This window comes from Panthera tigris, chromosome D3, assembly GCF_018350195.1.
Source record: "Panthera tigris isolate Pti1 chromosome D3, P.tigris_Pti1_mat1.1, whole genome shotgun sequence".
Classification (NCBI taxonomy): domain Eukaryota; kingdom Metazoa; phylum Chordata; class Mammalia; order Carnivora; family Felidae; genus Panthera; species Panthera tigris.
Window position 1 is genome coordinate 68,302,605 of NC_056671.1, and position 12,290 is coordinate 68,314,894.

The following is a 12,290-nucleotide window of genomic DNA, read 5'->3' on the forward strand; positions in this document are numbered from 1 at the left end:
TTTCCTTTCTCTGTTTTCTAATTAATTAGTTTTGGGCTTTATCTCTATTATGTCCTTTCATATATTTCCTTAGTTACTAGAGCCTTGTTAATAAAAGCTTATTTACTTTGAGAGAGACAGAGAGAGGTGGGAGAGGAGGGGCAGAGAGAGAGAGAGAGAGAGAGAATCCCAAGCAGGCTCCATGCTTCAGCACAGAGCCCAACGTGGCGTTTGATCCCATAAACCATGAGGTCATGACCTGAGCCGAAATCAAGAGTCAGACAGCTTAACCGACTGAGCCATCCAGGAGCCTCCTCCACATGTGTAATTTCGAATTTAATAACATATTTCACCCAGTATATCCAAAATTTCAACGTGTAGTTGGTATTTTTTAAATATGAGACATTTACATTCTTTGATACTAAGTCTTTAACAACTCCCCTCTATTTTACATTTACAGCACATCTCAGTTTGTATGACCACATTTCAAGCACTCAGTAGTCCTATGTCATGAGTGGCTACCATACTGGACAGAATAGGTTTGGATGATGTATTTGCTTCCTCTTTTGAATAGCCCAAATAGTTAAGACTATAAACTTACCTTTTCATTATAGCTTTGACCACATCCCACAAGTGTTTATAACTCTCTATTTCCTAATCTATTATCATATATTTGATGATCTCTTCATTCCATCTTTCTTTAGGAGACTATTTTTAAACACCCAAGTAATTGGCTGTTCTTTTATCGCTCTTAATTCTTGGCCCAAATAGAATCTCTGTGCTTGGAAATTTGTAGTGAATCACAACTTACATGAGGCTAGTTTCCCTTTAGTCTTATTAATTACATTATTGAAACCATCTAAGTGATTGAATTTTGTCCATTAGCCATGGAATACTGGTGGTTTCGTTTCCAAATACTGTTCTTCTTTTTTTTCTTATGTTTCAAGAGATTTTGTTTTATGTATTTGAGTTGATGCTATGTAGTATATAATCTTTCTTGTTATCTATTATGAATGTAATTATACATATATATATAAAACCTTTTTTATTTTACTTAACTATTGTTGTCTTGAAAACTACTTTGATTTTACTAGTGTTTTCATTCTATTTTTATTTTCCCACCATTATTTTTACCCATCCATTTATTTTATATATCCTGTTTCAGTGTGGCCAATGGTTACTAGTGTTTATTTTTAATATTTTCAAAGTCATAGTTTAACTTCTATTTCTATGTTTACCGTACTTAAGGAAAACACAATAGCTTGTGAATCCTTCGGGTCTAAATTATGAAATGTGTATGCCTTACAGTCTTCTGTTCCTTTCTACCAGTATTTATCAGTCTTCAGTAATTTAATCTTAGCTTATTAAATCACCACTACTATAAGATTCTTATTCAGATTTCGTTTAAAGATCAAATAGCTTCTCTTTCAAGGACTGTTTCCGGCTTTTGATTCTATCTTACAACCAAAGTTATAATTACTTATTTTAACTTCATCAGTCTGTCTACCTCGTTTCAGTTTTCACTTCTGGTCCTGCTCTACTCTGATTTCCTCAAGCTGAGTCTAAATTTTGTTGGCTGGGCATGCTCTTAAGAAAGCTTTTACATGTTTAAATGATTTTTCACTGCGGCCACAGAAAACACCACATAAGGAAAATTTACCATCTCGACCGGTTATATGTGTGCAATTCCATCATGTTAGCTATGGTCACATTGTTGTGCAACCAGTCTCCACAACTTTTTCATCTTACGGAACTGAAACTCTAACCCATCGAGCAATTCTCCCGTCCCCTCTCTCCCCAGCCACCAGCAACCACCATTCTGCCTTCTGTTTCTGTGATTTCGACTTCTCCAGTTACCTGTGGAGGAGGAATCATACGGTATTTGTCATTTTGTGGCTTGCATATTTCAGTTAGCATAATGTCCTCCAGGTTCACCTGTGTTGTAGCGCGTGTCAGAATTTCCTTCCTTATTAAGCACGTAGGTAGGACTTTGAAGAACATTTACTTATGTAAGATGTGTTTCTCCTGCTTTTGCTCGGCGCTCTGTGTGTTCTTTTCCCCCTCAAACAAACGAAGATGTTGCCTCGATGTCTCTGAGTTTTAACATCAAATACAGAAGTGTAAGGCCAACCACATTTTTGTTCCTTTGTAAGAAACCTAGGGTTGTTTCCCGCCCCCGCCCCCCCCCCCCCCGCGCCCCGATCAAAACTGTTTTTAGAATTTTTCTTTTTCTTGAAATTAAAAAAGAAAATTCTCCTGCTAAGTATCAATGGTGGGGCTCCGGAACGCCGTGCGCCCTTTCCACCTGAAGAGTGTATTCTTTGACTTCTGGTTTTCAACTCAAAGTGTTTCACTCTGGTCTCTGTATCCCATCTATTCTGGGATCCTTTTTGAAAACCTCTGTAATTCATAGGTGAGACATCCGTCCACTCAGTCTTCTCCTTTTTCATTTCCTTTTCATCCATCTTCAGCTTTCTAGTTGTTTTCCAAGTTTGTCTTACGTACGACTTTTTCTGCAGAACCCATTCCGTCCTTTGTTGCCTTCGCCTCACGTCCCCATGTCGCCACTGTGTTCCTCATTCCCATTCGGTTCCCCCCCGAACGCCGGCTCCCATCTTAACACTTCCTCGCTGCTTGGGGCTTCTAGCGAGTCGTGATCCCCACTTGTGAATGCCCCTCCACCTGTCACAGAACCCATGCTATTGCCCTTCGGGACCTAAAAGCCCACCATGTTTTGTACTTGAATTTTTAACTTTATTTATTCTTGGCACCTTGTTTTCATTTTCAAAGCCATGCATTACCATTAGGCCTTCAGGGTAGCACGCCCCTGTTCTGCGGTGCAGGCTCTTCCCATAGAGGGCACATTGCTTTTCTCTTCCCTTACCCTTGAATGACAGAGGCTCAGTTTGGTTTTGGGGTTAGCCGTATGGATCATCCTTGGAATTCTCGATGTCTGCTGTGGCAGCGGTCGAGTCTTCCTCTCTGTGGGTGGTTTCATGTGCACACCCCAGGTGTGATTTCCAGTATTTAGCAGGTGTTCAGATTCCTAGTGCGTTTTGCCAGCCCCAAACAGAATCCTCTCTTGGGGCCACTGATTACCAGGAGGAAACTGAGTCAAGCTGCAGTTCTTTGATCAGATGTGATCGGTTTTTTAAACTCTGGCTTCTGGTATGCACAGCCCCAAGCCTTTTCCTGACTGAGAGCGCTTTGCCTGATAGTATCGCGCCTCTGAGGACACAGGGTGCCTTCGGCCCCTGAATCCCTAGTGACCAGGGCAAGAGCAGTGCTGGTAGGAGCTGCCCTGGTGCGCGGGACGGGGTGCGAAAGCAGCCACAGACTGCCTACCAGCCAGGGGCCGACGGGGAACGGCTGAAGGCCAAGCTGCCTGCCCATCTACCCCTTGACTTTGGTCTTCTGGGGAGGAGGCTAAGCTGCTCCGGGCAAAGAGAGCTTCTTCACGACAGCATTTTAGTTACTGGCGTCAACCTCCCGAGTCTGGTGAGGAGTCTGTTGGTGAACTGTTATCTTCCTTCTCAGTGTTGTCGTGGGGATTTCTTCTTCTACGTCCACCTGCACAGGCATTTTTCTGGGAGATGGGGAAAGGATAACTCAGGCACTGATAGAGGGCCCCGACTTGACTCCCAGGTCGGCACTTTATAAAGGCCGGGCGTTGTGGTTCTCAGCCACGGTTGCACAACGGAATCACCTGGAGGCTTTCACGGATTACCAGGGTCCTGGCCCCACCGTGGCCAGCGACACAAACCTCTCTGCAGCGGAGCCCAAACATCTGTAGCTTCCAGGTTCCTCCAGGTGACCCCAGCGTGCAACCAAGGCTGAGAGCCTTCAGGCCAGTATTTCGAGAGCAATGGTAGGGCGGAGGTTCTTACTCAGATTCCAATGCTAAGTGACCTCGATCCAGTCTTTTACTCTTTGAGCCTTAGTCTCTCCCATTCGAACATTGAAACACTAATGTCTGCCTCTGCTCTGACCACATAAGGATATAGTGGGACAAACACAGGCTAATGAGAATGAAATGACCTAAAGATTCATGACTTCTAGGACAGCAGTCCAGGGCCCTTTATAGGCCTAGGGTGGTGGGCAAAGTCATGTATTCATTCACAAATACCTAAAACACCACCAGGCCGCCCCTCTGGGCTCCCTGCTCTCAGTGCAGGGCCCACTTCGGCTCCTCTGTCCCCGTCTCTCTCTCTCCCTCTCTCTCTCTGCCCTTCCCCACTTGCACTCTCTCTCCCTCTCTCTCTCTCAAAAATATACAAACATTTACGGACACGTGGGTAGCTCAGTCAATTAAGCGTCCGACTTCAGCTCAGGTCATGATCTCATCGTTTGTGCGTTCGAGCCCCTCGTGGGGCTCTGTGCCAACAGCTCGGAGCCTGGAGCCTGCTTCAGACTTTATCTCCCTCTCCCTCTGCCCCTCCCCCTCTGTCTCTCTCTCTCTCTCTCTCTCTCAAAAATAAACACTGAAAACTTTTAAAAGAAAATAAAAATAAAAAGGAAGAGGAAGAAAAGCTTGGTGTCCAGAGCAGGCAGATCTGGGTTCAAATCCCAGCTCTGCCATGGGCAAATTGGATAACTTCTCTAACCTCCATTTCACCATCTATAAAATGGGGCAATAATAGGACCTACCTCATGGGATCATTGTGATGATCGAATATGAACAGTTAGGGTACTTGACTCCAAAGGTGCTTTGGAGGTTAACCAGAGCGGGTGGAATGGGCGAGGCGATGACCCTGGGAGAGGTGTCATCTCGCCTTCATCTCACTCCCCCACCTCGCTATTGGGGTCAGCGAGGCAAGGCTGACGGGCCCCCAATCTGGAAACTGAGGAAGAGGCGCTGTGGACGCAGGTCGGGGTGGCTCTGGAGTCCCCAGCAGTCACCCTCCAGCCACTGAAAGCATGGGGTTGACCAGTTGCCTCGGACTAGCCCTTAGCCGGTAGGCGCTACGGCTGAGCAGGCTGACCTTGGCGAGGCTGACCCGGTCTCTTGTGCCTCCGCAGAAGGACTTCACGGTGCGGGAGGAGCTGCAGCAGCAAGACGTGGAGCGCTGGCTTGGCTTCATCACCTTCCTGTGCGAGGTGTTCGGCACCATGCGCAGCAGCACGGGCGAGCCCTTCCGCGTGCTCGTCTGCCCCATCTACACCTGCCTCAGGGAGGTAAGCGACCGGCGCCGACAACGTCACCTTGGAATGTCTGTAAGCAAAACCCGGATGCCCGGGGAAAGCTACGGGGCCGGTACCACTTACCGCGCGATCAATTGCTTGGTAAAGAGAAACGTAAGTCCCCGGGCTTCTGTTTACGAAAGCCAGGCTGTAATTTACTCGGTTTGTATAAAGGGCAAGAGCCGTCCAAAGGGAAGGATTGTTAACTCAGACCTCACAATCTAGAACGCTGCCTGCAGGGAGGAGGCCTCCAGGAAGTATGAACTGAATGAGTAGATCTTTGGTCTGGATTGGTTTGCCGTTGAATTATTTGCTTCTAAATTTCACCTAAAAAAAAGAAATAAACAAGAATTGCCGAGAAGCTTTTGAGAAGCAAGAGGTCAGGGGTGGCCTTGCCCTACCAGATACAGGTCAGGGGCGGCCTGCCCTACCACTGCAGAAGGTCACCCTGGCTACGCCCGGGGGCCAGAATTGGAAGGGACAAACACAGAAGCCGGGAGCGCCTTACGGGGCCGTTGGTGTCGTCTGGTGACAGGGTGGTGGCTCGGAACCCAGCCGTGACGGTGTGGAGGGGGACTGTATTCCAGTTATGTTTTTGAATTGGAACCAACGGGACCTGCTGACGTGAGATTTCGGGGAAAGGAGGAAGGGACGTGGGCTCCCGGTTCATCGGCCTGGTGGCGCCATTTTCTGGGATGGGAAGGCCTGGAAGAAAAACACAGTGGGGATGAAAACCAGGAGTCGTTTTCTTCTGTTTGGGTGACCTCGTCGTCACCAGGGAGCTGTCCCGCGGTTGCTCAGATAGAAGTGTCTGGAGATCAGGAAGCCATCGGGATCCCTGGGGACATGGACTTGAGCGTCGTGTAAAGTGACAGTGTGCACCTGGTGCTCCAGGCGGGGGACCAGATGGGGTGACCCACGGAGTGGGGGTAGATGGAGGAGTGGCCAGGAGGCGGGAAGGCCAGCCAGGAGGGCGCGGGTCAGAGGAGGCTCCAGGAGGGCTGAGAATCATCCCACCGGGAGCTGGTGCCAACCCGTCACATGTGCTGCCCCCTCCCACTCCCAGCAGCGGCCCTGGGACCTAGGGAGGAGCAGCCTCGGGAGCGGCGGAGGGGGGGTCAATCCGACCAGCCAGAGAAGCGGCCGGGGTTTAGCAACAAGGAGGTCGGGGGCCCGCGGTGTCAGTGGGGCGAGCACGGACGCCACGTGAGGCCACGCTGCGGAGTCAGTGGAGGTGAGGACGTGCGTGCGGACAAGTCTTTGGAGAAGTGTTTCTGTGAAAGGCAACAGGGAAAGAGGAACCTGTCACCTACAGGGGAGGGGTGGCGTCAAGGGACATTTTTTGTGTTTTTGAAAGGAAGAAGATAATAGAGCAGTGTAAGAGAAGGGAAGGGGTATTTGTGAATGTCTGGGAAGCATCCACTTCTAGGGAGCAGGGTGCTCGCCCCAGGCGGTGCAGATGCTGGCTAGAGCAGAGCACGCGGACCTCCCCCGGGCACCTTGGAAACCCGTCAGTCTCGTAGCCAGACGTACTTCTTAACGAACGCGCCTGATTTCAGAGTTCTTTCTCAGAATCAGAAAACGGCCTCTTCCAACCGTGTGTCGTTCTCAAAGCGTCGCAAACTTGAACGCAGCACCACGAGAGGCCATAGCTTTGCGTTTGCCATCCCTCGGGGGTGACTGGAAGGCGGCCCTCTTGGAAGCAGGATGGCCTCTTGGGGTCCTCCCACCCCTGCCTGAGTTGCCCTGTGCCCCTGGCAGCCCAGCTCAAGGCAGGGAGCAGCGCTGTTCGAGGGCAGTGACCTGGATTGCCCCGACACGTTCCCTCTGCGTGATCTGGGCACCTCCTGGTGTTGCCATCACCTGCTTCCCCGAGCAGCAGGAGGCAGGGCTACAGCCGAGCGCCGGCCCTGGCTGCCAGGCCGCTTCTAACACCGCCTGAGGTAGCGCGAACTTTCGGGTGTGAGATCCGGAAGGTGCCAGGAGATCTGCGCAGAAACCGAGGAGCTTCCCCTAATGCACGCTTGTTGGGCACATGAAACCTTTCAGGACGGTGTCACAAACCCAAAAGTGCCTGCCACGCTCACGGTAAACTTGAAGAGTAAATAGTTCATCTGTGGCTTTCACCGTTTTGGGAAAAGAGGAAACCGGAGCCCCGTGCTCCAAGCTGTCTGCTCGGGGCCCACGGTGAGGTGGTTCAAGAGCACCAGGCCGGGGCTCAAATCCTGCCTCTGCCGGTTTTCGGCCGTTCCGTCTCAGGAGAGAGCTCACCTGCCCTGAGCCTTGGCTCCTGACCTGTAGAGCGGGATCATGCTGCTGGCCCTGAAGGGGTTTAGGGAGAAAGACACGGTGTGGAGTGGGTGCTAAGAGCACCAGGACAAGTAGGTCAGGGTGTGGAAGGAAATGCCCAAGGGACTTGTTCTTAGGCACGGTGGCTTTCAGAGAGCTGGGTGTCCTCCAGGCTGACTTAGGACTGGGCACATGCCCAATCTTAAAGGGGCACAGAGGCTGAGAGCCCTGCCCAGAGGGACACAGGGCCAGTCAGTGCCAGGGCTGGCCTGGAGCTTCTCATGGACCAATCTAGGGCTCTTTCCAATAAATAGAGAACTTAGCTTCCCTAAAACAGGGCCTTAAGAAAAGATGGGGGCATGAAGGGGGGCCCTGTGCCTTTGCCAGCTCCCTGGAGATAGACACTTGAATTCGCAGAATCTGTTGCTGCCTCCCCTACCTTATCTGTCCCACACACACACTCACACCTAGGCCTGACTGACATTCCCAAAGCAGGTTGGGCCAGCTCTAAGAAGTTTCTAGAAGTCAAAGCCACTGCTGCTGCCTCTCTCTCCGTGGAAGAGCTTAGGGTATTCCCCTGAGGCCATGCAGACGGCCGACCCCAAATCTACTGGGCCCACCCCTACCCTGGGTCCTCCCAATTCCCAGAACCACCCCAGGCCCACATTGCCGGCTGCCCACTAGACACATCCAGGTCATGCCTCAAGCCCCTCCAAGAAGATGTGGCCAGAGCTCTTCCCCAAGGCCTTCCTGCACAGTCCAGGTCCTGGTGTGGGCCCAGACCCTTACTTCCTGCCCCCTCGCAGCCAGGCAGCAGCCCCAGAACTCACCCAGTTGCCTTTTCTTACAGTCATGGGCCACCCGTTGTATCCCCTGCTTCTGCACACCTCCATGGCTTCTCCTCCTCCCCTTTCCTCTAGCTCCTGAATAAAACACAGACCCATGGGCCGTCTTGGTGTGAAAAGTCTCATTTAGCACAAACCGAAGAGGAAGAAAATCATCACAGCCCTACCACAACCTTGGGGTCCTCAGCTCACAGAGGCCACCTTCGCTGGACCTGGGGCTCACTGACCCCCATGCCCCTTTAAGATTGCGTGTGCGCTTGGCCCCAAAGCCCCTTCAGACTGGAGGCCACCGAGGGCTCTGAGAGGCACCCTGCCCTGGAGGGAGTCCCTGGGCCTTTCCTTGCACACTCTGACCTAGTTGAATTAACTGTTCTCTCAGTTACTCAAGCTTGAGACCTTGGACTCCATCCCTGGAGTCTCTCTCTTCGTGGCCATAACACCTTTTCCCAGGCCCAGCCCAAGTCCCCTCTTCTGGGAAGTCCCCACCCCCACCCCCAGCAGAGCACAGGGACAGCTCCCAAGAACGAGGCATTGCACTCCATCCTTGAGGCTCCAGCCTTTCCGTGGTGCCTTAGTTAGTATTTTAGTATTGGGTAATTTAGTATTTAATTTATTTAGCAATTTAGTATTTAGTCATGATAACAGCACAGTGAAAGGCATTGGTCCCAAGCACATGATGCATTCTTTTCTCTTTTAACTCTGAAGATTATCATCCCCGGTTGCTAGAGAACAGAGAGGTCAGGCAGCTTGCTCCGGGCCACACAGCAGAGTCTGCTTCGGAATCTAGGTCTGACTGCTGGAGTCTCTCTCTGCTCTTGACATTCTGCTCCTGCCTCATGAAGCACCTTTCTCTTTCCTCGGTCCCTAGCCCAGCGCCTGCTACACAGCGGAAGCCAAATAGGCCATCGTGGAATTGATTCTGCTTTTGCCATAAATAACATGGGCCGATCAGATCTCTCTTTGAGGGATGGAGAAGAATCATGTTCAGTGAGCACTTCTCATTGTCTAAGCGCAAATGGCTGTGCCAAGGTGGTTTTCAAAGTGATTGAAGGGTATAATTGGTGCCTGGAAGGTGCAGGAACCTCCTTGCCCTCCTGTTCACTGCTCACGTTTGCTTCGTGAGCTCTTTTTTTATTTGTTTTTTAACATTTTTAAAAAATTTTTTTTTAATGTTTATTTTTTAGAGAGAGAGAGAGAGAGAGACAGAGTGTGACTGGGGGAGGGTCAGAGAGAGAGGGAGACACGGAATCCGAAGCAGGCTCCAGGCTCCGAGCTGTCAGCACAGAGCCCGACGCGGGGCTCGAACTCACGGACCGCGAGATCATGACCTGAGCCGAAGTCGGCCGCTCAACCGACTGAGCCACCCAGGCGCCCCTTAACATTTTTTTAAAGTAATCTCTACACCCAGCGTGGGGCTCACACTTAAAACCCCAAGATCAAGAGTCACATGCTCTACCGACTGAGCCGGCCAGGTGCCCCTCTTTTTTAAATGTTTTTAATGTTAATAAAATGTTATTGTCATAAGAACACTTAATATGTAGCCTACCCTCTGAACAGAGTCTTAAGTGTACATTACAGTTATTGTTAACCTCTAGGTACAATGCCACGCAGCAGATCTCTAGAATCTATCCGTCTGGCATAACAGAAATTTTGTGCGTGGTGATTAGCAGCTCACACTCCCTTCTGCTCCCAGCCTCTGGCTTCCACCATTCTATTCTTTGCTTCTACAAGTTTGACTATGTTAAATGCCCTGTGCAAGTAGAAATATGCAGTATTTGTCCTTCTGTGACTGGCTTGTTTCACTTAGCATAATGTCTTCCGGGTTCATCCAGGCTGTCCCATACTGCCGAATTTCCTTGTTTTATAAAGTGGAATAGTACAGTGGACTCTTGAACAATGTGGGTTTGGACCCTGGGGGTCCACTTACATCCCGAGTTTTTACAGTACAGCTCTGTCCATGTATTTTCTCTTTCTTAGGATTTTCTTAGTAATTTACAGTTTCTCTCTTCCGGCTTACTTTATCGTACGAATACAGTGTATAATACCTATAACATACAAAATATGCATTAATTGACTGTTTATGTTATTGGTAAGGCTTCTGGTCAACAGTAGGCTATTAGTTAAGTTTGGGGATGTCAAAAATTATATGTGGATTTTCGATTGCACAGGGGGTCAGTGCCACTAACCCCTGCGTTCAAGGCTCAACTGTATTCCATTGTATGGGTATACCACATTCTTAAATCTGTTCGTCTGTTAATGGACATGTAGGTCGTTCCAACATCTTGGCTACCGCAGTGAGCACAGGAGTGCTAATGTCTCTTCGAGATCTTGATTTCAGTTCTTTTAGATCAATACTCAGAGTGGGATTGCGGATAATATGGTCGTTCTATTTTTAGCTTCTTGTTTAACTGTCTTTCAGAATAGCTATTTCTCTAACACTTGTCTTTTTTTTTTAATAGTAATAATAGCCGTCCTCACAGATGTGAAGCAGTGTTGATTTGCATTTCCCTGATAATTAGTGACATTGAGCACCTTTTCATATGCCTGTTGGCCATTTGTATGTCTTCTTTGGAAAAATGTCCATTCAAGTCCTTAGCTCATTTTTTTCAATCCAGGTATTATATATTATATATTTTGAAAATTAACCCATTCAGATATGTGGTTTGCAAATATTTTCTCCTATTCTATAAGTTGCTTTTCACTGTTGTGTGTGATGTGTGTGTGTGTGCGCGCGTGCGTGCGTGCGTGTGTTTCTGCGCAGAAACTTTTTCATTTGATGTAGTCCCAGTTGTCTGTTTTTGCTTTTGTGCTTCTAATGTCCTATCCATGAAATACTGCCAAGACCAATGTCATGAAGCCTTTCCCCTAGGGTTTCTTTGACAAGTTACAGTTTCAGGTCTGAAGTTTTAATACATTTGAAGTTATTTTTGTGTGTGTGTGGTGTAAGAGTCCAATTTCATTCTTTGGCATGTGGATATCCAGTTTTCCCAGCACCATTTGTTGAAGAGACTATCCTTTCCCCATTGTGTGTTCCTGGTACTTTGCAGAAGGTCAGTCGACCACATATGCATGGATTTATTTCTGGACTCTCAATTCTGTCCCATTGGTCTATACGTATGTTTTAATTACCATAGCTTTGGAATATATTCTGAAATTTGGATGTGTAGTGCTTCCTGACACGTCCTTTTTCAAACTGTATCAAGACTGTTTTGGCTATGTGAATCTTTTGTGGTTCTATATGAATTGTAGAATTGTCTGTTCTATTACTTTAAAAAAGGCGACTGTAATTTTGATAGGGATTGCACTGAATATGTAGGTCGCTTTGGGTGGTCTGGACATTTTAACAATATTACATCTTCCACGCCAAGATCAGGAACAAGACAAGGGTGTCCACTCTTAACACTCCTGCTTAACGTAACATTAGAAGTCCTAGCCACAGCAACTAGGCAAGAAAAAAGAAATAGAAAACATCCAAATTGAAAAGAAGAAGCAAAATTGTCTCCATGTGCAGATAGCATGATCTTGTATATAGAAGACCCTAAAGATTCTAAAAAAAAAAAAAAAGAAGAAGAAGAAAGAAAGAAAAAAGAAAACCCTAAAGATTCTACCAAAAAAATTTAAAAAAGGTTAAAACTGATAAATGAACTCAGTAAAGTTGCCAGACACAAAATCAATATACAAAAATCAACTGCATTTCTCGACACTATGATAACAAACTACCTGAAAAGGAAATGAGGAAAACAGTTCACTTTACAGTAGCATGAGAAAGAGTAACATACTTGGGAATGAACTTAACTAAGGAAGTAAAAGACTTACCCACTGAAAACTGAAAAATGTTAATGAATGAAATCAAAGAAGGCCCAAAGAAATGGTAAGGCATCCCTCAAGCTGTTTTCCAGGAGCGTTCTAAGGACCCCTTCATCCTGCTGAGGCCCTCAGCCAAACTGTGACTGCCAGGGCCCCACACAGGAGGGTATAATTAGTGTTTGTGGCCTG

The 12,290-nt window shown here is 48.0% G+C and overlaps 1 protein-coding gene across 9 annotated transcripts in view; it reads left to right on the top strand.

The window, feature by feature from the left end:
* CTIF (cap binding complex dependent translation initiation factor) overlaps positions 1–12,290 on the top strand; it is a 293,230-nt gene that overhangs the window by 247,524 nt on the left and 33,416 nt on the right. For all 9 annotated transcript variants that reach the window (XR_006209635.1, XR_006209636.1, XR_006209637.1 and 6 more), the window contains one exon: positions 4,999–5,154. Coding sequence is in view for 6 of the 9 variants with exons in the window: in XM_042961322.1 (XP_042817256.1) it covers positions 4,999–5,154 (156 nt within the window). In the remaining 3 variants the exon portion in view is untranslated. The remainder of the gene's footprint in view (positions 1–4,998; positions 5,155–12,290) is intronic.